The sequence below is a fragment of the Platichthys flesus genome, chromosome 23, assembly GCF_949316205.1.
Source record: "Platichthys flesus chromosome 23, fPlaFle2.1, whole genome shotgun sequence".
In the NCBI taxonomy this organism is placed as follows: domain Eukaryota; kingdom Metazoa; phylum Chordata; class Actinopteri; order Pleuronectiformes; family Pleuronectidae; genus Platichthys; species Platichthys flesus.
The window spans coordinates 3,662,016-3,684,070 of NC_084967.1; the positions used below are offsets into that span (position 1 = coordinate 3,662,016).

The window sequence follows — 22,055 nt, forward strand, 5'->3', positions numbered from 1 at the left end:
ATTTATGCCTGCCATGAAAAAAATCTCATAAATAATAAATGAGAAAGCCTTTCAGCAAAGCAAAAAAAAGGTGGCTTCAGTTAAATGGGAGGTTTACTGACTCTGTTCCGAGGGACTTCAGGTTAGTCTTTTCGGTTTGGGGATTTGAGAGCAGCTTATAGCCCTTGAAGATGGCTGACAGGAAGTGAAACTGCAGAAAAAGTTATGGATCACTTGCAGAACAAATCTATTTTAGGGCTGTAAATAATTTACATGTGAATTTAGTAGCACATATTTCAAGGTGTAGCTTCAGTCCTCAATGATGAATTAATTTGGTTTTACAGTAATTATGTTTTCATATTAATGTGGTAATGATTGACTGATGCAGTAGGTACAATGGTACCATTAAGAGTGTGCGGTTGTTGTATATGTCAACCACATACAAGTGTTACTCAGGATTATTGAATAACCCCAGTTTTTATCTCACACACAATAACACAAATTATGATTCATGACCAAGAGGGTGAGAGGGCTCTGCACTAAATTCTGACCCCCCCACCAGTTTAGAAGGTTACCTTTCCGCCATGGTGGCGCCTTCCCCCAACGCCATTAAGATAGAACGCTGCTCTCTGCTTTTGTGAAACCAGTAAAGACAACCTCTTTGCAGTTATCTGTGAGTAAACAACCAGAAACACAAAAAGCTTTGGTGGCACTCAAAGAAAAGACAAGAACAGAAATTAGATGGGGGAAAGAGTTAATCGGAAATAACAGTAAACAAGCAAGATCCCACATGCAGAGAGAAACAAACACCCGGCTGATGCTCTGTGGTTTTGCTCCTTGGTGGATACAATGCAAATTGAAAGCGCCCCAAACCCCAGCACAAAAACAATATACAATAAAAAATACACCTTGATACATAAACATATATGAAGGAGTACTTCTTTTATAGCCTTAGTGTCACCTCTGGTCCCTCTTCCCCTCACTACACGGTTTGCAGACGATGGCTACAGGATGATCCATGCAAGAAATATGGGCAGGCCCAGCAGCAGGTGAAGAGTGACAGACTGGACGTGTGCTTGTGCGAGTCAAAACAGTCCTGAAAGACAAATCGTCCGTCCCGACAGCTAGCCCTCTGGTCTCAATCCCCCCGCCCCTCCAAAAAAATATAAAGTAGCAAAACAAAGACAAAGTCACAGTTGGATGAGGTTAATATGAAATGACATCTCTCTTTCTTTTCTTCTTGGAAGCACGTCTTTTTCATGGTATCTAAATATAGCAACATCTAATATCCCTGATTATTAATGTCCTTTATTAAATGTTATGGCTGCTACTTCTGGAGCCACCAGTCAAGTTCTTTTATTGCAAGTCTGAAGTCTCAAAGTATGACTATATCTAAAAAGGGAACTCCGAGTGACACAGGAGAACTGAGAAGTAACCTAAGGATTTTAGCTAAGCACATGTACCTTCAAGGACAAGGGGGAGAAGTGAGGAGTTGCTCAGGTTGCCCAAGCCACTAACAATAGTCTTAGCTACAAGGTTAAGCACTTATCCACTAGCCACAATATCTAGAAGAGTTCAGATATAAACCAAAGGGAGGTGGTTTGTTAGGGGTTAGGACGGGTGGTTTAGGCTGAAGAGGCCCCCAGGGCTGGAGGTCTCACAGGATGGAGGGGATAGGGGAGCGAGAGCGGCGCAGAGGGCAGGGCGATCCGTAGGGCGAGGTCACGGGAGACAACCTCAGGGTGTTACCAGCCATGCCAGTCATGCCCGATATGTTGTTTAAACTCCGGGATTTCTCATAGCCTTCAGATGAGGGTGCGATAGAGAGGTTGTGGTGGTGGTGGTGGAGGTGGTTGTGGTTGTGCAGGAACAGGACATGAACACACACAGGCAGGCAGGCAACGATCCGAATCCGAGCCAACCGAGTGAACCGAGACAGGAGACAGGAGTGAGACAGAGCAACAGTAACACACTGTATGGTGAGTGCATGCACAGCACTTTTCCTCACAGTGCCAGTAAATCTTGGCTACAATCCTTGCCAGAGCTGCTGAGAAAAAAACTAATTGGCTGAAAAAAAAAAGTACCCTTGCTAGTCTTGGTCTAAAAGAGGTACAAGATAGCCTTACCATCAATCCAGATCTTATCTTAATAATTCTGGGAACATCTGAGGGGCTAAGGAAGCTAAATAGTGCACAAAAGCACCTTCTGACATATGGCCTTATAACAGCAATAAAACTGATCCTACTTAACTGGAAGAAGAGAGAGGTCCCATCATTTAAACATTGGTTGACTGATTTGAAAGACACCTTGCATTTGGAGAGAATTCGATTTATTCTGAAAGACAAGTTGAGGGATTTTGATAAGATCTGGCAACCTTTGGTCTCTCATCTCGAAAGAGAATCTGATTGAGTCCCTGGTTGGATGCACTCCATTTCTCTGCTATGTGATTGGTTTCCCAATAACACATTGGTTTCCCAATAAACATACTTGAAACTAAGATAGCCTTAGTGAGCTAATGTGCTAATGTTCCAAAATAACGAATGTAATGATGCTCCAACATGAAACTTTTAAATTACTTAAATTTTTGTCAGGTTTCACAGATTTCTTTGTTAAGATTGCAGTTGCCACGTAGCTAACAATTATTGTATTTCTGGCTCCACCCCTTCACTCAACCAATCAGCTTTAACCCACACAGCAGCTCCGCCTCTCAGAGATACTATGCCATTTAAATTCCAGTCGGGCTGAGTTAACGCTGCAAACATATTAGTCATCTAATCAGTGTTATTCTCAAACTCGCAGGGCTGGACAATACAATAACACATTAGCAGTTATTCATCTCATGCATCATCATTAGTATTTTCTCATCTTGAACTTGTTCAGAATCCACAAATCCTAAATTGCAAAAGACATTACATTTACATACTTTAAATATATAACAGCCATATTAAGTGTACACCTTCAGACTATCAACATGCAAATAGTGGATCAAATATGTGTTGTGTTTGTATGTTTAAAAATCAAGGTTGGATGTCAATTTTTTTCTTTTCTTTATTCAAGAGTTATGGTTTTTCGGTTTGAGACCAGGACTAATTGATTTCACAGTCAGATGTTCTAATGCTCTCGATTAAAACCCTGTGCTGATTATGTCTATGGCTTCCACTCAGATATACCCTGCTTGCGCTCCAGCTTCAGCTCCTCTCCACGTGCTCACGCTGCTTCTGTGTGTGGGAGAAATGTCTGATCTCAGATTTTTCTCTTCCTTGTCCCTGATAAAATTCTCCAACCAATAAAATGCCTGCAGGAGTGTTAGCTGTATGGCTTTGAGAATCTTGTATTGGTGGTGGTAACATTTACTGTGTTCACGACTTACACCAAGGAGCCAGCACTGGTCAGCACGGAGCGGCAAAATCATGGACCTCAAGTTCTTTACGTTATGAGAACACTATGCTCATCACTATAAAACAATATCTACTCTGCCCCATTTCTTTATTTGTTATAACCACACCTGGCATTACATTGGTTGGGGAAACAAATCCAGGGAAAATCCTAGGGGTAATGTGTGCACAGAAGCAGCACGAGCATGAGGAGGAAAGCTGAAGCTGGAGCGCAGGAAATCTCAACACAAGCCGGGTGTATCTGAGTGCGAGCGAAGGGTTGAGTGAGGGCATTAACAACAATCAATACATCCTTTTTTCAAAACAAAAGACCACACTTTTGAAAATAGCTTGAAAAAAAGAGGTGCAGCCTCTACATACTGATGATGATGATTGGAAATTATTAATGCTTCAATTGTCTGCACAGAGTCACATTTTACAACCGCTCAAACTTCGATAAATGCAGCATTTAAAACATGCTGGCGAATCCGCTCCATAAGAAAAACAAGCAAGCCAAAGCAGCCAGATCATTAATGGAGCATGCCAATCAACTGGCGTAAACACTGATGAGGACAACTAATGGAAATGTGGCCTAATTACCATACTGCACACGGCACTCATCCTTTCACCAGGAGGAAGGGTGCTAATTAAAACAGGTCTGTTTCAGAACCAGCAGAGCAGGCAGGGTAAAGGACAGCCCTGGTCTGTGCCGACAGATAGCAGCAACGAGGAAAGACCTGATGTTTAATGCATTATCGTCGGTGCGGTGGCAACTGAAGCCGCTGACTGGAGCAGCAGAGACCAAGGCACAGCTGTTTCGCTGCCTACGCTCAACAAAACAAGTCCAAGGAGGGGCCCTGCTGTGATAGATCACCAGCTGTACAGCAGTTTAACCTGCTAGATTAAATCAAAACGCATCAACAAGTCACCTAACTTTATTCTGGACTCCACTTTAGAATACGCCTCGATGTGGTAACCGGGAGTTTTACTGAAATGGGAGCTGAAATTCAAATGAACAAAAAAGTGGCCCTCTAATGGTGTAATGGTATTGATTTGCCTGCTGTAGAGTGAGTACAGCATCACTGTGAGGCTACAGAGCAGTAACATTAAAAACACGACATTTAGTTAGCCTCCTGGAGAGGCAGTTAACTTCGGATGCAAGGCAATTAGCTGAGGCTTAACACTTACACATTTTAGTGCAGATTAACACAACACTGATGCCACAAGATGCTGCATATAAAATGGAGGATTGAATTTAACAAACGTGCTTTTTCTTCATGTTTTTTTGTGTGCATTTAGTCACATGTGGAAAACCTGTTAAATCCTCTGCAGCGTGACTCAATTTCTACTGAGTGAAGTGGTCAATGTATACATTTTAATTCATGACCTTTTCTGCTTTTGAAATCCCATGGGACAGCAACAAGGCTTTCTGGATATTCAGCAGATATGAACTTCACAATGACCTTTAGCTTGGGTCAAAGTGTTTGGAAGGTCAGGTCCCATCTGAGCAAGACCTTTCCACTGAGGGATCAGCCCACGACTGAAGGTGATAACAGAAAATCTAAAGGCAGATTCTGAAGACATATTATCAGTGATATTTCTAAATAGAAACAATGTAAACTGATAGGATTTATGGGTATTAAACCCTGCGGGCAAAGTTTCAATCATGTCCAATCAGAGACCATAATCAGGTAATCCTGGTGGTACGACCAGAGCCATGGTCAACTCCTAATCTGGGCAAATTTACTTCTTTATGAAAGTTCACACTGACAACATTGTTAAAGGGCTTGGAATTGATTGTTACCTGGACCTTCCTCCAAGCAGCAATCGTATATCAGTCATAACGTAGCGATATGAGGGGGTACAGCAGGTCTGGTAGGCACCTGGTGTCAGTTCATAATGCTCTATTGAGAGTGATATTCGAGCTACATCCACATCACTAGATTTTGGTCTGAAAACGCATTAATTCCACTACAGATACGCCTGGAGTCCATATTACTCCAGAGTTTTGGAGCTGCTAAAAAACAGAGAACGCTGCCAGGCCTGTTTTAGCTTGAAAACATATTTAGTGTGGACGAGCAGAAACAGAGATTTTTGGAAACAATGACATGCTGATTGGGCCTTTTTGGTCAGTATAGCCTTCGCTGATTCATCAGGCTCCTGTAACATGTCCCCATTCCGGAAATAAAACAACAGGCTTTAGACTCAACTATCTCAAGAGTTTCTGTTCCTGTTGTGCACTTTACAATGATACAACTGCTTACATGTGTAGGAGATAAGTTATTATTCACGCATGTAACCCGGCACGTGCATGCCCAGTGTGAGTGAGTGGTCGCGTATTATACGTTTTCAGGCCTGGTAGTATGAATGGGGATTATAGATTAAAAATGTAGTCATGTGGATGTAGCCTCAGACCTTATTGAGTGTGACACTAAGTATCAGAGTGAAGAGCATTGTGCTGCTTTAACCAAGTTTTTAAGACCAAAAATACAAGAAGGTAAAGGAGTAGATCAACCTATTTGTTTGTCTAATTGAGTGTACTCTACTAACATCAGCATACCTGGTTGACAGGTTACCTGAAAGAGAACCTAACCCAGATTTATTTCCAAGGCCAAGAGTTAACATTCTTATTATTCTCTTTCCGAACTCACACTCTTTCTGCTTGGAGGCTGGTATGACATCCGCTCCAGTTGATTCTTTTGAAGCTTAAAACCTCTTTAACTCCATAAAATGTGAGTCTAATTATATCGAAGTATGCATGATGTATAGCATCCATATTTGTTTGTTCTCAGGCCCTTTTGTGTAATTATGTGCCAAGCTAGACATGTTGATGCTTTAAAAAAAAAAGAAAAAGGTCTCTGCTGATTCCCAGTCATAATTAAGACTTGGATGTTGATGGAAACTGTAGCTGCAAGTAGGAAACTGGAATTGGTGTTTGCTTGAGGCTGCTGAAAATACACTGTATAAACAATGAAGATAGATTGATTTTCAGCTCTTTGTAAAGCTCTGACTTCTGAACATAACTATGCTTTCTACATCTGTGTGTGAGACATGTTTTCTTTGTCTTTATTCTTTATGGCTAAAAACCTAAAAAAACTGATGCTGGTGGATCATCACCTGAGAGGCAGATAGTGATGATACCCAATTTATTTGGGAGCTATAGATAGCTATAGAGATTTTCTAAGAAAGAAAATGAATAATGTGTGGAGAAAGCAACAGTTCTGAGTCGGCTATAGGACACTGTTGTCCTTCAGAACTGCCACAGAAGTTGTTCTGAGTGCTGCAGCAGCTCGTCCACAGGGTACATCACCTTCTCTGACTAGGCCTGAACAAACAGCCTTTCCCCTTCCAGGTGTCCGAGTAACTAAGGACACGGATCAGCTGATGAGGATTTTTCACTATGGTTTCTTGTTGAAGGATTTTATTGAAATGTAATTTACCAGCTAATTTTAAATGTAATACATATTTAATATCAACTGCTCTGAATATCTTTTTACTTTTTAATATTAAAACTAGATTGTAAAACCGTTAAATTTCTCCATCCAGTTACCTGTTTTTCTCATCGCTCCGTCTGCAGGGCAGGTGTAGTCACTAGCAGAGAGCAGGAAGCAAGTTCCCCCGCCCCGATGGTCCTGTTCCCTGGTGCTCGACCTTCGCATGGGGACACTCTCCTCTGGAGACATGGTCAGGTCACTGCTGTAGTCTGCCGACAGAACTGTGAGGAAGGAAACACGATGGGTCACACAGTAAGTAGTGCTTTTAAGTTTTAAGTGTTGAATTTAAGTAATTTCATAAGACAAAAAGGCTATGTTTCTCAACAGCAAGAAAAAGCAATATGGATTAAACCTTGCCATAAAGCTTTAAATTATTTTTAGCAAAGTTAGTAAATAAATACATTCTATACTAGATAGGCTTGTATATCATTTTAATCATTTCATTCTCTTCTTCATTCCAGTCTGGCTTTTAACCTAATACATCATAAAGTAGGTAGCATTTCTGTGGTATCAACAGCTATATTTGCCCTAAATATCATATTTTACAAAGAAATACAGGTTAGCCTAACATTTAGTTATTGGGATTTGGAGCAATATAAAGGGTATGTGACTTGACTAGATGACTGTAATGAACGGTTTTGTTGATACAGTGTTATCCAAATTATTTGAAATTTGATTTCTGTTGTTAATTCTTACTGTTTGGTTAAAATAAATACTATATAATAATATGTGATATTATCACTACATTGTGCTAAACCAATGCTTATAAGCACGTCCAAAAGATAAAGGGTAATATAAGGCTAATTTGTTGAATAAATCATTAATACTTTTAAATACTAAAATGTATTATTTAATTATTTCCAGATCACAAATTTTCTCCTCCCATTCTAACGGATCACATTAAATCTACCAACACCAGGCTATTGATTCTTGGGAACAATAAGTGGGAAAGGATCTTCACATTGGTCTATGCACAGAAAGCATCAAGGAATAATGAAGTTTTGGGGTAGAGGGAATGCAGCAAATAACAAACACCCTCGTTCATTAAACACCTGCTCCAAATGTCACAGGCACCACCAAGTAGCACAGCAGAGGTCAAAGGGCAGAGAGTGTTTGGAGCTCCAGTGGATGAGAGAGCCAGATTGTTTTCTTATGAGCAACAACACAGTTTTACAACAACAAACTAGAATTACATCGCTGCGGTCATATGACTCCACCAGCCAGTGCAGTTACAATGCACATATTACTACAACATTTCCCCCCCCAGATTCATTAAGGTCACGGAGTTTGACCACTGAAATCGAATCACTTCCTATTTTGAGTCCAAATAATCAAAAGTCATGATGTATCACATTCAAGAGGACAGAAACATGATTTTTGAGGCAACCTTGACCATTGAAATCGAATCAGTTAATCAGTGAGTCCAAGTGAACTTGTGCGCCAAATTTTAGATAATTCCAGTGAGATGAAGCTGACAGGTTTCAGTGGAACTCCGGCAAATAAATAATTCAAAATAAAAAAGACGGGGGTGCAAGACCTAAAGCATCGCTCTGAAAAAACGGTATGAAAGTAGCCACAGTCACTTAGACACAACAAGGCTACATTTCTACGGAAGGCTTAAACATTATCCGCAGCTGTCCGCAGCCAATCCTGTAGTGAAGACTACAGGATTGGCATATTGTGTTGTTTTTGTTGAGTCTGGCTTCAGTTTGATTTTAAATTTAAAAGACTATTCTCAGCATGTGAACTTTATGCCCAAGCATTCTGAATAATGGCATAACTGGCCTTTGATTCAAAATACAGTTTCACAATAACAAGTGTCCCTTATTATGATAGTGTTTTGGAGCGTGTCATGAATTACATCACTGTGGCTCTTTTATATTTTTTTGGATGCCTTTTTTTTTTTCCTAACATGTGAGAATCTTCTTTTAAGAAGTGTAAATGAACCATTTCTCAGGCTCTTCTTCTGTACAGTTGCTTTGCCTGTCAAGCTTTCCGATCTCATGAGGAACACATGCAGATTACAGTGGTGACTGTGGCTGATTAACAATCACTTGGTGGATTTTAAAAGTGCAGGTTGACAGCAGCTTGTGACGTCCAATAGTTTTGTGCAGATGACAGTTGTAGGGATTGTGTATGTATTTATAAGGCCTTGATGGCCACAGACATTACTTCGTGCTAAAAGACTAAAGATGAAACCGTGTGTTCTCGATACTCAACCTCCTCATTAGTTTATGATCCATGTAAACAGTTTTTTTAATGCTGTATTGCGCTACTTCAAGTATGATAAGGTAAATGAAATGTACTTACAATTTAATTTCAGCAAATGGTCGATTATTATCAGGAGACAAAGTATAAAAATAAGAACCATAATTACTAATACAGTAATAACCAGAAAGTCATACTAGTCACGCTTTAATTAATAAGATTCAGTGGTATGTTAACGTTAATTTCTTTAAGATACTAAAGAAGGTTATTAATTCATAGGTTTAAAATTAGTCGTAAATGACCTATTATCTTTGTCCTGTCATGTATGACTAAAATGAACACAACGTTTATGTAACATGGAACCATTCACGTTGCAATATGAAGCATGAGGTTCTCTACCACTGACGGTAACCTTGCACACTGTGTATTTCAAATGACCTCCAAGGAAATCACATAGGCCACTAGAAGCAGGTTGACTCTGTTTGTGTATTCAGTTGAGGCATGAATTATTCTATGCTTATTAAATGTAAGGTTCTGAGACCTAATAAACAAGTAGACTGCGAGGAGCCCAGAGTGTGCATCCACCCTCAGGAACGTCTGCACTAGAATTCAAAGAAAGCCAGTATATACAGAGGTCGACACTAATTTCCATCAATATCAGATGTGTCAGAGTAAATTACCGACATCGGCCGAGAGGGAAAAACAGCCGCCTACGGTCTTTACAGCAAACGCACAACGACTGGAAGATAAGCTTGGACACAACAACAGTGAATTCTTATCAGCATGAGCTGTTTGACACAACCATCTCCTCATTGCCTTTTGTGTTACATTCCTTATCAGTGTGGCATCCAGGGATGAAGGCTGTTCGGAAACAGGACTTCTGTGAGGAAGCTGCGGTAGTACTTTGTCTCTGTGACTCTGTCAAATGGCCAAAGCTCTCTACATGAGATGAGTTCCCCTATGGATTCCCCTCACTGTCAATTCACAAATAATGCACTTCGGTGTAAGTGAACTTTACCAAGGTGTTGTTAATCATAGTTTTCGGCCTAGCATGGCCTGTGTCAGCCCAAATGGTCTTACCTGAGGGTTCTAGTACCCTGCTCCCTTTGACGTGGCCCAGGTCACCTTGAGTGCTGTTGCAGGTGGTGTTGAGATCAGCTTTGCAGTAGCTGGGGGACCCCCCCTGCACTGCCTGAGGGATGTGTTTCTTCCTCTTTTTCGGGAGCTTCTGCTTGGCCATGGCCAAAGAGTAGTACATCCCAAAGTTATTGACGATAACCGGCACAGGCATGGCTATCGTCAGCACGCCAGCCAAAGCACATAATGCCCCCACCACCATGCCTGACCAGGTCTCTGGATACATGTCGCCATATCCCAGTGTAGTCATAGTCACCACGGCCCACCAGAAGCCAATGGGGATGTTCTTGAACTTGGTGTGGCAGCTAGCAGTGGGGTCGTTGGGCTTGGCGCCGATTCGTTCGGCATAGTAAATCATGGTGGCAAAAATTAACACTCCCAATGCCAGGAAGATGATGAGCAGCAAGAATTCATTGGTGCTGGCACGTAAAGTGTGGCCCAACACCCTTAGCCCCACAAAATGACGTGTGAGCTTGAAGATGCGCAGGATACGAACAAAGCGCACCACCCTGAGGAAACCCAACACATCCTTGGCGGCCTTTGAAGAAAGGCCACTTAGCCCTACCTCTAGGTAGAAAGGCAGGATGGCCACAAAGTCAATGATGTTGAGGACGCTTTTAACAAACTCCAACTTGACGGGGCAGAATGTCACACGCACCAGAAACTCAATCGTGAACCAAAAGACGCAAACACCCTCCACGTAGGTGAGTGCCGGATCCGTTTCAATCTCGTACTGAGGGCCCAAGTCCGGCCCACTGCTGTTCCGCATCAGATCCGTTTTGTTGATTATGGTGTTGAAAGCTTCATGCGTCTCCAGGCAGAACGTGGTGATGGAGACCAGGATGAAGAACAAAGATGCAAAGGCAATAAACTGCAAGAGGAGAAAATAAGAAAAGAGGATTTTAGATGATAACACTACTGACATTTCAGGTTCTTGTCAAACATGGTTGTTTTTTTTAGATGGCATATACAGCACATTGGTTAATTTACTCTTGAGAGGGGGAGTAAATTGAGACAGGTTTAATTAACTTGCATCAATTTGAACGGACTCCAGAGAGAAGAGCAATCTATTAGCAAGAGCAACAAATAAACACACACTGCCATGTGATCCTGCTGGAAATGTGGCATGGGAATACAGGAGAAGTCAGATTTAGTTTAGAATTGATCTATAGTAAAGAAAAAGTATGTTTTGTGCATTTTGTAAAGTAAAATGTGTGCATCTTTATGTCATACTACATTGCTAAGTAGTTGCTTTGCTTATAATTTACGAAAACCATTCACCCAATTTCTACTAAAAATTCCTCATCACAGGTTGCATATTTGTGACCAGGTCAACAAATGGAAATTTTTCCTCTTTGAGAAGTGTAATTTAATTAACAAAAGATGTAAACATTATAAACAAAAAAATAGGCAATGACGGTAGTTTGTTAAAAAATTCCATGTTGCATTCAAAATCCCTAGGCTATGCAACGAAAACAGATACAGGTACAAAGGGATTTAACAATAAAGAAGTAAAACACTGAGCTGTCAGTAATTCTGCAGTAATAAATGTTGATTCTAGTTTGTGCATGACAATTGAGATAACCATTGGCTGATGAAGATCATTTGATGCCATTTAAAGCCCAAACAAGCTAAATGTTTTCTAAGGTCAAGAATGAACTTTCATGCTTTGGTTAGAAATTTGTGGCAGTGAATCCTTATAAATATTCTAGATGTACCTGCTAATGCACATCTGTGAGGTGGAGGAGGTTTTTGTCATAACAATCAAAATTTCCATCACCTTTATCACTTTCTGTAATCACTTATTTGTCTCTCAGTTTAGAACAAAACACAGGTATTGCAAAGTTCAATTGGCTAAAAATGAAAGCCATCTTTTCTTGGTCGTGCCCCTGCAGAGATAGGGACACCTAAATAGTCCTTTTGAGAGACATTTTGTGGCTCCTTCATATCTGCTGCCAACATGAAAACATACAAAGAAATACAGACTTTTCATTGGGCCTCTATATATATTGAGCAGTTTTAGGCAAGGTACACATTTCAAAGATATACATTTTGACTCCAAGGTTTATTCTATTCAGCCACACTGATTACATATTATACAAGCCGTGTCTCAATTGAGGGGCTGTATCCTTGGGAGACTGCATTTGAAGACACATTGCGACACAGTATAGCGGCTAGACTGTCCCATTTCGAAGGCTCTTTCGGATGCGGCCAACAAATACAAAATTTCATCCCCAATAAACAAAGGTTCCAACCGATGGATCCTTGCCGACCCAACCTATCCCAGGATACATTGCCTTTTTTAAAGAGATGAAAAGTCGCGGGCAATTGATGAGACGTCCAATGCTTAAGTATCAAGCTTCACATGTTAAAAAAACAAGGGGCATTCAAATGTTCTCGTCATGTCCAACTTCAGCTATGTTGCTAGGCAGCAACATTAAGGGCGGGACGAGCTGGTGACGCCAATCATGGATCGCCTCAGGATAACTTCGGTCTTTGGCTGGCAAAATGAAAGTATCTGAATCTGTGTGGCAACTAGATTAAATGATGAGTCACAAGCACATTTTATTTGCTATCCAACAAATCTTGTTTTGTTTTGGCCATCGTCTGCAAAGTGCATATCAAACCACCTGTCAGACGCAGAGCTGACAGGCATATATTCCTCTTCTCTGGAAGAAGCTCAGGCTGAATTTGCCAACATCCTTGGCTTCTTTTCTTTTTTTTTTTGAGAGGTAAACGCAGCTGATTTCCAAACAAGCAGCCTACTATGCTGTTTCTCTACCTTCCTCCCACAATCCATCCACTGGAGCGCTCTGCCTATTGAGCTTTAAACAAGTCGTTTTACACCCTGCCCCCGTTTTAGATTGCATGACTCACACACTCAAAATATTGCCACTATTTGGGTCACCCTGCTTCTGAACCGTGTGCGTGCTTTCACTCTGCTGCTGTTGGCTTGCACACTCTTAATGGTGCACCTGTCTTCATGCACCATTAGTTATAAAATGACACCTTTTTTGAGTTGTTTAATAAACATATACTATTTCTACTCTGAAGTCACACTTTGATCACTTAAGTGTCTGACAGTTCTCAAGTCTCTTTAATCGCCTATTTAGAAATCATTTGTTTATATGCAAAGCTGTGGCTGATCAAGGCTGATCATTTTCACCACTGATCCTGTATCAGTGGTGAAAATTTAAGTCATTCCTTGTATACTTTCAGGTCTACAGCTTTGAGCAAAGACATACATCACTGAATATATTTTGGAAAGGGTTGCTTGTTCCAGCACATTGTGTACTTCAAATAAGCTTTGAACAGGTTTCACAAACTGTCTTTGTTTATTTAAGAAAATACTACTGACAGGACAGGGGCACTTTGGGCCTGTAAGATTTCAGGCCTGTCTCTGGATCGGCCTTTGATGCCAAGTGTTTGTACCGGTGCCTCTACTGGATCATCTGTGCATTCTCTTGATTGAAAACATTGAAACAAAACGAGCAAAATTGCTCTCATCTGTTGTCATATTTGTGACCTCCTATTTATGTTTAAAACGATTCTTGATGCACAGAAATCCTGTCAACAATGGCGGTTACCCACCCGAGGGTGTGTGGTAACTCATGAATACACCAGGTAAAGATAAACGTCTCAATTTGAGCAATCAGTTATTATAATATGAACCAAGGCCCTAGTACCAATCCCATTTAATGTGAAAATCATACACCACAAAGAAAAAAAAGAAAATGCACCCCAAAAAGTATCAGAGGTGTTATATTGTGGATAATTCCCTTAGAAACTGAAAACTCAAAATACAAGAACTCTGCTCCTACTGCTCAATTCTGAATGTATTTATCTCCATTTCCCATTGGCTAGAACCAACAGCAGGACTCGCCGAGCTGTTTCCTTTGGCTGCTCAGATGCTGTGCCGACTAATGAATACTGCCGCCTCGTGCTGGGCTGGAATTTTCTGGCGCTCGTGTCTGCCGAGTGAGGATACACCATCTCCCCAGTGCACACCATCTTGCAACAGCTGAATCATGTGACATTTAACCAGCCAGACACTGAAAGCACATGCATTAACAGTACACTTACATGTAGGTGCACACACTGATACCCTTTTCTCATACACACAAATAAACACCCCCCCCCCTCCCTCTGCATGTTAAGTAAGTCCTGCACTTGTATAAAATTGCTCTTTGAAGACGGCACAGAAAGGCAGACAAGGCACAGACAGTCCACCACTGAACAACGCAGATCTTATACACCCAGAGGACAAGCTCGGTTTTCCAGCCATCTCTTCAATTATCTGTATGGCTTTTTTAAATTCTCGCTCATTGATAAGAGCCGTAGAGCTAAAAGCTGTGACCTTCATACCTGAACGCCAATGAAATGCCACGAGACTTCATTGTAAACAATCATTGATCTGGCGGATTAAGGCATGCTCATGTTCACAGGAAGAAAGAGGCACGACAATCAGTTATTTCCCCATGAAGAAGAGTGACATGGACTGTGGGTGTGCTGGTGGGTCAGTGTTTCATGTCCTCGTGTAAAATCTAAGGTTATAAATGTTTAGGTGGTTCATCTCCCCGAACCCTGAACCGTAAGGGCTGGTGCAGGTTTGTCTTGGACCAGCTCTTGATTATCCTGATACAGCCCAAGGTTGTTCTTCTCTTCCCTCATCTCCCTTTCCATCACATTAACGCCTCATCCATAAATGTAACTAACTGGACCCCAGAGTCCTACTGCTTTTACTGTTACAAATTCAGGACAGCGGCTACAGCTACATCATGGATCGTGACCATGAATCATGGTGGCAGCTGATTGTGGCTTGTGATTACAACTCGATTGCTTAGATATAAAATATGCCTGCTCACATACACAACTATAAGTGGCAATACCTCTGTCATTTCAATTGCCATTACTGCTCACTTCATCTCTGTCATGCATCGTCTTTTGTATAGTTACTTTTATCATCGATAATCTTTTCCATAGTTGCTAGACACTGCCTTTTGAATGTTGTAAATATTGTTATTTTGTCTATTGCACTTCTGTTCATCCTGTGAGGTTTTATTCATTTGTTTTTTTCATAGTTTTACCTGTGTGTATTGTTGAGGGTTAAGGACACAGGATGTTGCACCTTGCACCAATGGTCTAAATTAAACACAAGGTTTAACAAATAGGGAAATGCTGTGCTTTAATCGAGCCATCTGGACTTTAATAACTTTAATAACTTTCCTTCACCCTCACAAATGATTCTTAAAGTCTACCTTTCAGTTTTGTGTTTACCATTTTATTGATTGTGCCATTTCATTAATTACATGGGCTGAAAACTAACTGTTACCATGGCTGTGTGTTGACTAGAGACTTGCTCACAGAGTTAAGCAATGAATTCCACTGCCTAGAGACAGAGTTACATAAAAAGGATAAGCTATTTGATGGCCTTGTCTCCAGCCACTGCCCCGGCAAAGCATATAGATCATATATGGATATGCAGTCTTCCATTCTTTCAGTCTTGCCGACCCTGCTGTCCAATCACCCACCTCCCTTATGGACCCCTGCCTGGTCTTGTCACTGTACCAGTCGGCCCGGAGGTCTAGCAGCCAAGACATGAACTGAAAGCACAGGCAGCAGGTCTCCACTTCTGCATTGGACCTGGACACTGCATTATTGCGGAGTGTGGACTGTGTCCTGCCAGATGCCTGGGTCCTCACCACAGCACATCCAGATGGAGAAATTTAGTCTGGAAGAACCATATTTGATTGATCATCACCATTTGCATTTACCAGTGAGCTTTAGCAAGCTGCTGTTGTCGTCTACAATTCGTTACCCGTGGCTCACAAAAGCTCTGTTCCTGTTAAAGCTCCAGAGAGAACCATTAGAGATATTTTTGGCACTTAAAACTAAAAATATCAAAAACCTCCATTAAAGCTCTACTTAGTGTAAAAAATGGGACCATTAATCTTAGATTTGTATCACTTGTTCGACACCTAGGGAAAGCCTCCTTTAAGAAAGAGTGGTTCCTACTTTATTATTTCTCCTGCACTGTCTTACTCCTCATTACACAGGAGAAGTGAGACAGAATAATAGCACATGACACTGATTAAAAAATTACAGGGAAATGTAAAGTAGATTGTATAATGAACTCAAAATGACAGCAAAATTCTTTAAATACCTAATTCCAAAGCTCAGTGTATCTAAGTATGTACTATACAAACAGTGATTTATTAGGGCCAGACAGAATCAGTCTGCAGCACTGTCACCACCACATAAACTGATGGGATGTGATGGCTGTCACAGTCCTGAATCAGGGAGGCCCTTCCTCATAATCACATCTTTTATTAAATTACTTGTCTGCCCCGCCCTGGAACTCTTCCTCTTCATGTCCAGGAGAAAAGACATGAGGAAAATGGCAGATCAAACAGCTCCGATCACGAGTTTCCTGGTGCATTACATCTGCCACTTGGCCTGGAGCCGGCAGTGACGGCAAGCCAGAACGCTGACACTGGAGCTATGCAGCCTCAGGCTGTAAAGTGTAACTGATACACCGGCATGATCGTCACACTACAAAGCTAATGGAAAGGAAAACCTTGGTGGTCTGTAGGTTAGAGTGACGGAACTTGCCTGTCAACAGTCAGTGATAAATCAACTGTGACTGACCTGTAACTTCTGCACAGGATTTGCACCTTAGCAACACCTTCCAGTCAATGAGCGACTCCCAAAATCAAATCAAATCAAATCTAATCGAAGTTTATTGTCACATGCACCAATGACAGCGTCATCGGAGCATTGAAATTCTTATGACATGGCAGGCAAACATCTACGCAGTAGGCGACTTTACAAAATGACAAAAAAATAACATACTATGTCACATAACATATAACATAACATTGTAAAATATAACATATAACACAGTCAAGTGAATAGAACAACACATGTACACTTGTACTGTTGTTCCCAACACATAGAACAACAGTACAAGTATTGAACAATGCTGGTTCAGTGAGTTTAGGTCGCAGAATGAATAGAAAGTTACTTTGGGCTCACGTGTGTAGCTTATGATGTTAGCATGGTGGTCTACACTGGTTTTGTCAACATGCTGATTCAGTTAATTGGAGTTTGAATTGTGATTGGTTAATGTAAAAGTGGTCAATGGGTTAGGGTTAGGGTTAGGGTTAGATATTAGCGTAAAGTACTTGATTTCTGAGTAGCTGTAACTGTAATAATATGCATATTACGGATACAGTGTGTTTAAGGCTTTACTTAGTAAAACACAATTTGGGTATAAAGGCCTTGCATTATTTAAGTATTAAGGTAATATATAATATTAAAAAAAGGGTCGACTGTTGGTAAATCATAATGTTATTTGTCAGAATTAATGTCAATTTTTACCCTGCCAATATCTGACTTATTTTTTGGTAAATCATAGTAGCACCAACACTCACTTAGAGGGCTAAAAACAGAATGACCCTCATGGGTCACACATATTTCTATACATCACTTCATCTGTTGGCACAACGTCATGCATGTTGGATGGACGAACCTTGGCATCTTCCAACTGACCCCCCAGGCCTCCCACACACACACACACACACACACACACACACACACACACACACACACACACACACACACACACACACACACACACAGTGACACACACACACACACACACACACACACAGTGCCCTGCTCAGGCTCTGTTTCTGAAACCGCCCTGCTGGCTCATCCAATCAGAGTGCTCGCTGCCCCCACCTCCTTGGGACTGCCACCATCTGTTTGACACGATGATTGGAAGCTGTGCGCACCGATCTGAGACCACCATCCAGCGCCATGCTGCTTCGGCCCTCTGTAAGACGCCGTGACATCATCGGGCTGAGGTGAACCTGGAGGTGCTAGAACGGTCCAAGAGGATCTCAAACACACACGCCCACATCCACACACCAACTTAATTGAACCTGTGGGGTTTGGGGGTTTGCGCTCGTATCTGTCTTCCCTTCTGTTTCTACTCGATTGCTCAGTTATAATTTCAATCTGGATTTAGGGCTTTTCAACTGTGTACACTCATGAAGTCTGCGGAAGTGTTAAACCCCACGTCCACATGAGTAAAGCCATCACTGTTCAGTAAAGCTGCACACATGACAGACTGTGAGGAGTCAGTTTGCGTCTCATTTTAGGCAAATATGGAACTCAAGATATCATCAGTAAGAGAAATGAACTTGTAACTAAATGCTTTATTATCAATAAATACTTTCATAACGCTTTATAGATCAATTATGGTCATCAATAAGTTTTAAGTTGGTCAGGTTGTGAAAAAATCCTGTGTAAATTCATCCTTGGGACATTTAATTTGCTTTTGTCTTAAGCTTTAGGACAAACACACAAACCATTTGAATGCTGACCTTGTTAAAATGTTTGATAGAATCTCTGAATCACAATCACTACACACGTAATGGACAGTTTTCTTATTGATATGTAAAATGTAAAAAGCCTGAACTTTCAACATTTGTAACTACAAAACGGAGGGATAATTAAAGTGCAGAAAAAAAGTTTCACACAAACTGATGTTCTACTCAATTTCAAGAAAACTGATCTATAAAGGATTAAGAATTTAAATAAAGCTTCACTTATCAGAGTCTTTTCATCGACTTTAGTCAGCAGTGGAAATAGATACAATCGTCATTAAACTCCCGAGTCGAATGACTCTGCAGTCGACAGGTGTTTATCAGCTCCAGGTACAATTGGCACAGATGGAAATATGACGCACTAATTTCTTCTTCTTCTGTATATTGGCAGTCTAGACACTGACGCTTAACTTTTTCTGCACATTACAATGTTTATTGAACGTACAGGCGTTGGCACGTAAATAACCAACGTATTATATTTTCATATTGTTTTTTTACATCGGGGGAACAACGTGCAACAAAGATTTTTTTAATAACGTTCAACACTGGCAAGATAGTGATGTGAGATAGCTTCTGGGCTTCCGGCACTTTTGTGATGTCGAACATGACTCACCGGGAGAAAAGACACAAGGCAAACAGCTGTGAGAAATGAGGAAGAGGTAAATCGCCTTTTATTTTTGCAAGTTTACCTGCATATTAAAAAAACCTGTGTATACCTGATCTGGTTTAAAAGAAGATAATTGTTTGTAATATGTCATATAAAATTTTCAGGAAAGGTCGGTCCCAAGCAACCAAAAAAATAAATGAATTCAGAATAAATACATTAGTTACAGCTGAAACTTAAACTCCCTTTAAAAAGGTGTCTTACTAGAAAGTGATACAAATCTTATTGTGATACTCTTGAAGTCAGTATTGTTAAACTTTAGTCTGCATATTAGCGGGGAATACTGGATAGCTATAGATCACTGTTTACCCATCTTTTAAATTACAGCATGGCCTCTCTCTCACTCTCTCACTCTCCCTGTGAGTGTGTTTGTGTTTCTCTCGCACACAGAGCTCAGCTCCAGCTGGAAGCGGAGACCACCGGGCAGAGATATCCCTCCGTCTGTTGCTCTGTGTCTGTCACTCAGTGGTGTTGTGTCACTTCAAAGCAGCAACAACAACACTGATCACCTGCTTAATGAGAAGTGTTTATTTTTCACTCTCTCTATAAATATATATATATCCATCATTTTCCTCCTCCCTCCTTCTCTACAAGCGGCCGGTTAACAAATGATTAAACAGTGTAATTTGACAACTTTGTCTCCAAGAAATCCAATATAAATGTAATTTATTTGAAATTCTAAATATGGTTTTGTGTTGCAGGAGAAACAAACCACCATACAGTCTCTACACACCGTGTAAACATCGGCTCTCGATGTCAGCCACACATTAACACCATTATTCAACAGTGACACAGGAAAGAACCAAACCCCGCCTTTTCAATAATTCACCCTCCTGACATGTTAAAAATAACCAAGGAGAGTCACGACACAGACGTCAGTGATGGCACCTCTTTTATTTTTCATGTGCGCCATCCATGGGCATAGATCTTATTCACTTCTTTGACCTTTTAAGTGTGAATGAAGGAGAAAGAGCCTGACGTCTCCTTATGTTTATTTATGCTGTCTGCCACTGCTGCTCTCATTGTAATTCACTCCCGATAGAACAGTCTGCTAAATATGTACCATGCAAAATCAAGTCCCGGGCTATTGACTGGAAGAGTTTAGAAAATTCTAAGGATCTTGAGCTTCGGCTTATGGTGGGTTTTTTTTAAATCTTGAAATCCAGCCTGGAATTTAAACATACATGTGTTTGAAATGATAGAACCTCCCAACACGTCAGGAGGGATTATAGATCATGTCTCTAAACTGTCTTCCTGAGAGTCCAGTCCTTTAGCTTCATACACATCCAGTATATGTGGATATTCGACATGTTGTGTGATAACTGAGCCAGCCTGTAGGAGGAGAAGGAGAGTGCATGCTGGGAAACAGACATGATGTCTGCATTTGCAAGTTCTGTCACATCAAGGTCCCCATCCCAAAATTAAACAGCGGTTAAATCAACATTATGCAGTGTAGTTAGCTGAATGGCTCATTTAAAGACCATCGTAGAGCATACATAATTAAACCACCGAGTAATTGATTTCCATCTCAGCCTTATTCTATAGAGACAAGGCTGGATGATATTTCTTTTATTAAATAAAGTGGGATAAAAATAAAGCGAGTGCCTGGGAGGACAGTGATGAGTCCCAGGGAATATCAGAGACAAGGAAGAATAGGAGGCTGCTAATGAATTGCCCTACATTACAATGAAGTCTCCGCACAATACTATGTTTTCGTCAGACACAGGGCTGCACTTTCATTTTCCCCTTGATCAGCTGCCGCCATGGAAACGACACCTTTTCCCTTTTTCTGACAGCGCAAGATGGTAAATCGCACGTGTGAAGAGAGAGAGAGAGAGAGGCGGAGAGAGAGGAGGGAGGAAAAGTGGGAGGCGGAGGAGGCGGCGGAAAGGAGGATGAATGGTGGTGCTCCTTGGCAGGAAAAAGGGTTTCCCCTCGCTCCCTGTCTCCCTTTCCCCAGACGTGATAAAACGACGGCTCCTTCTGTCGATTTCAGATTTCAGATTCACAAAACATGAGCAGGACGCTCTGCCACTCACTCAACTAAAGGAATGGGTTTCGATAAATTATTTGAATTTTAAATCTACAAGTGACTGTACCCGCGTATGAGTGGGCATCCCTGAAAACATATCCCCGACTCCTAAACAAAGCAAGAACAAAAAACACTGAAAGGTTTCCAAATGACAGGAGGATCTGCTGTTCTCCTTGTTCTGTCCGTCACTGCTTCCCCCGCTCACTCACTCACTCACACACACACACACACACACACACTCACACACTTCCTACCCATCCTCATTATACACTCGCTCATTGTGACATGGCAGCCAGCTCACTCGGGGGAACCCGTCTAAACCCATAGCTTCTGGCAGCCAACCAGATGCTGGGGCTATAAATAGCCTATCAAAACTTTCCAGGCGTTCCAATTTGAACAGTTCATTGTCTCGTTAAGTCAGCCGAGCCAGCGCTGGAGGGGAGGGGAGGGAGGGCTGCTGAGGTACAGACAGACTAATCCGTGCCAGCCACAGCCATCTCCATTTACATTCATCTGCTACATAATGAAATGCTCCACTATTGGTATAGGATATGATATTCTACAACCCATCTATGTTTTTCATTTTCAGAACACCTATTGGAAAGTAATGAGTTAAAATGGGGCTTCACATAGTGTTTATTATGGCGTTTGTGGACAAATTTCAATGTAGTTAGAAGAAACCTTAAAATCACGTCACATGATTGATGATGATTGTTGTCATGGCTGCAATAAAATGTGGTTCAGTCACTGATAAAAGCAGCAACAAAGATTTGG

The 22,055-nt window shown here is 41.2% G+C and overlaps 1 protein-coding gene across 3 annotated transcripts in view; it reads right to left on the bottom strand.

Annotated features, from left to right (window-relative positions):
- Window positions 1-22,055, bottom strand: part of kcnc2 (potassium voltage-gated channel, Shaw-related subfamily, member 2) — an 80,210-nt gene that overhangs the window by 1,993 nt on the left and 56,162 nt on the right. Inside the window, exons 2-5 of one of the 3 annotated variants that reach the window (XM_062382777.1) lie at window positions 10,136-11,063; window positions 6,897-7,068; window positions 5,618-5,622; window positions 1,223-1,782 (exon numbers count right to left, since the gene is read on the bottom strand). In XM_062382777.1, coding sequence (XP_062238761.1) covers window positions 1,637-1,782; window positions 5,618-5,622; window positions 6,897-7,068; window positions 10,136-11,063 — 1,251 coding nt within the window. In that variant the 3' untranslated portion in view covers window positions 1,223-1,636. Of the gene's footprint in view, window positions 1-554; window positions 651-1,222; window positions 1,783-5,617; window positions 5,623-6,896; window positions 7,069-10,135; window positions 11,064-22,055 lie in introns of those variants that run through there. The other 2 variants (XM_062382775.1, XM_062382776.1) reach the window with 2 other exon arrangements.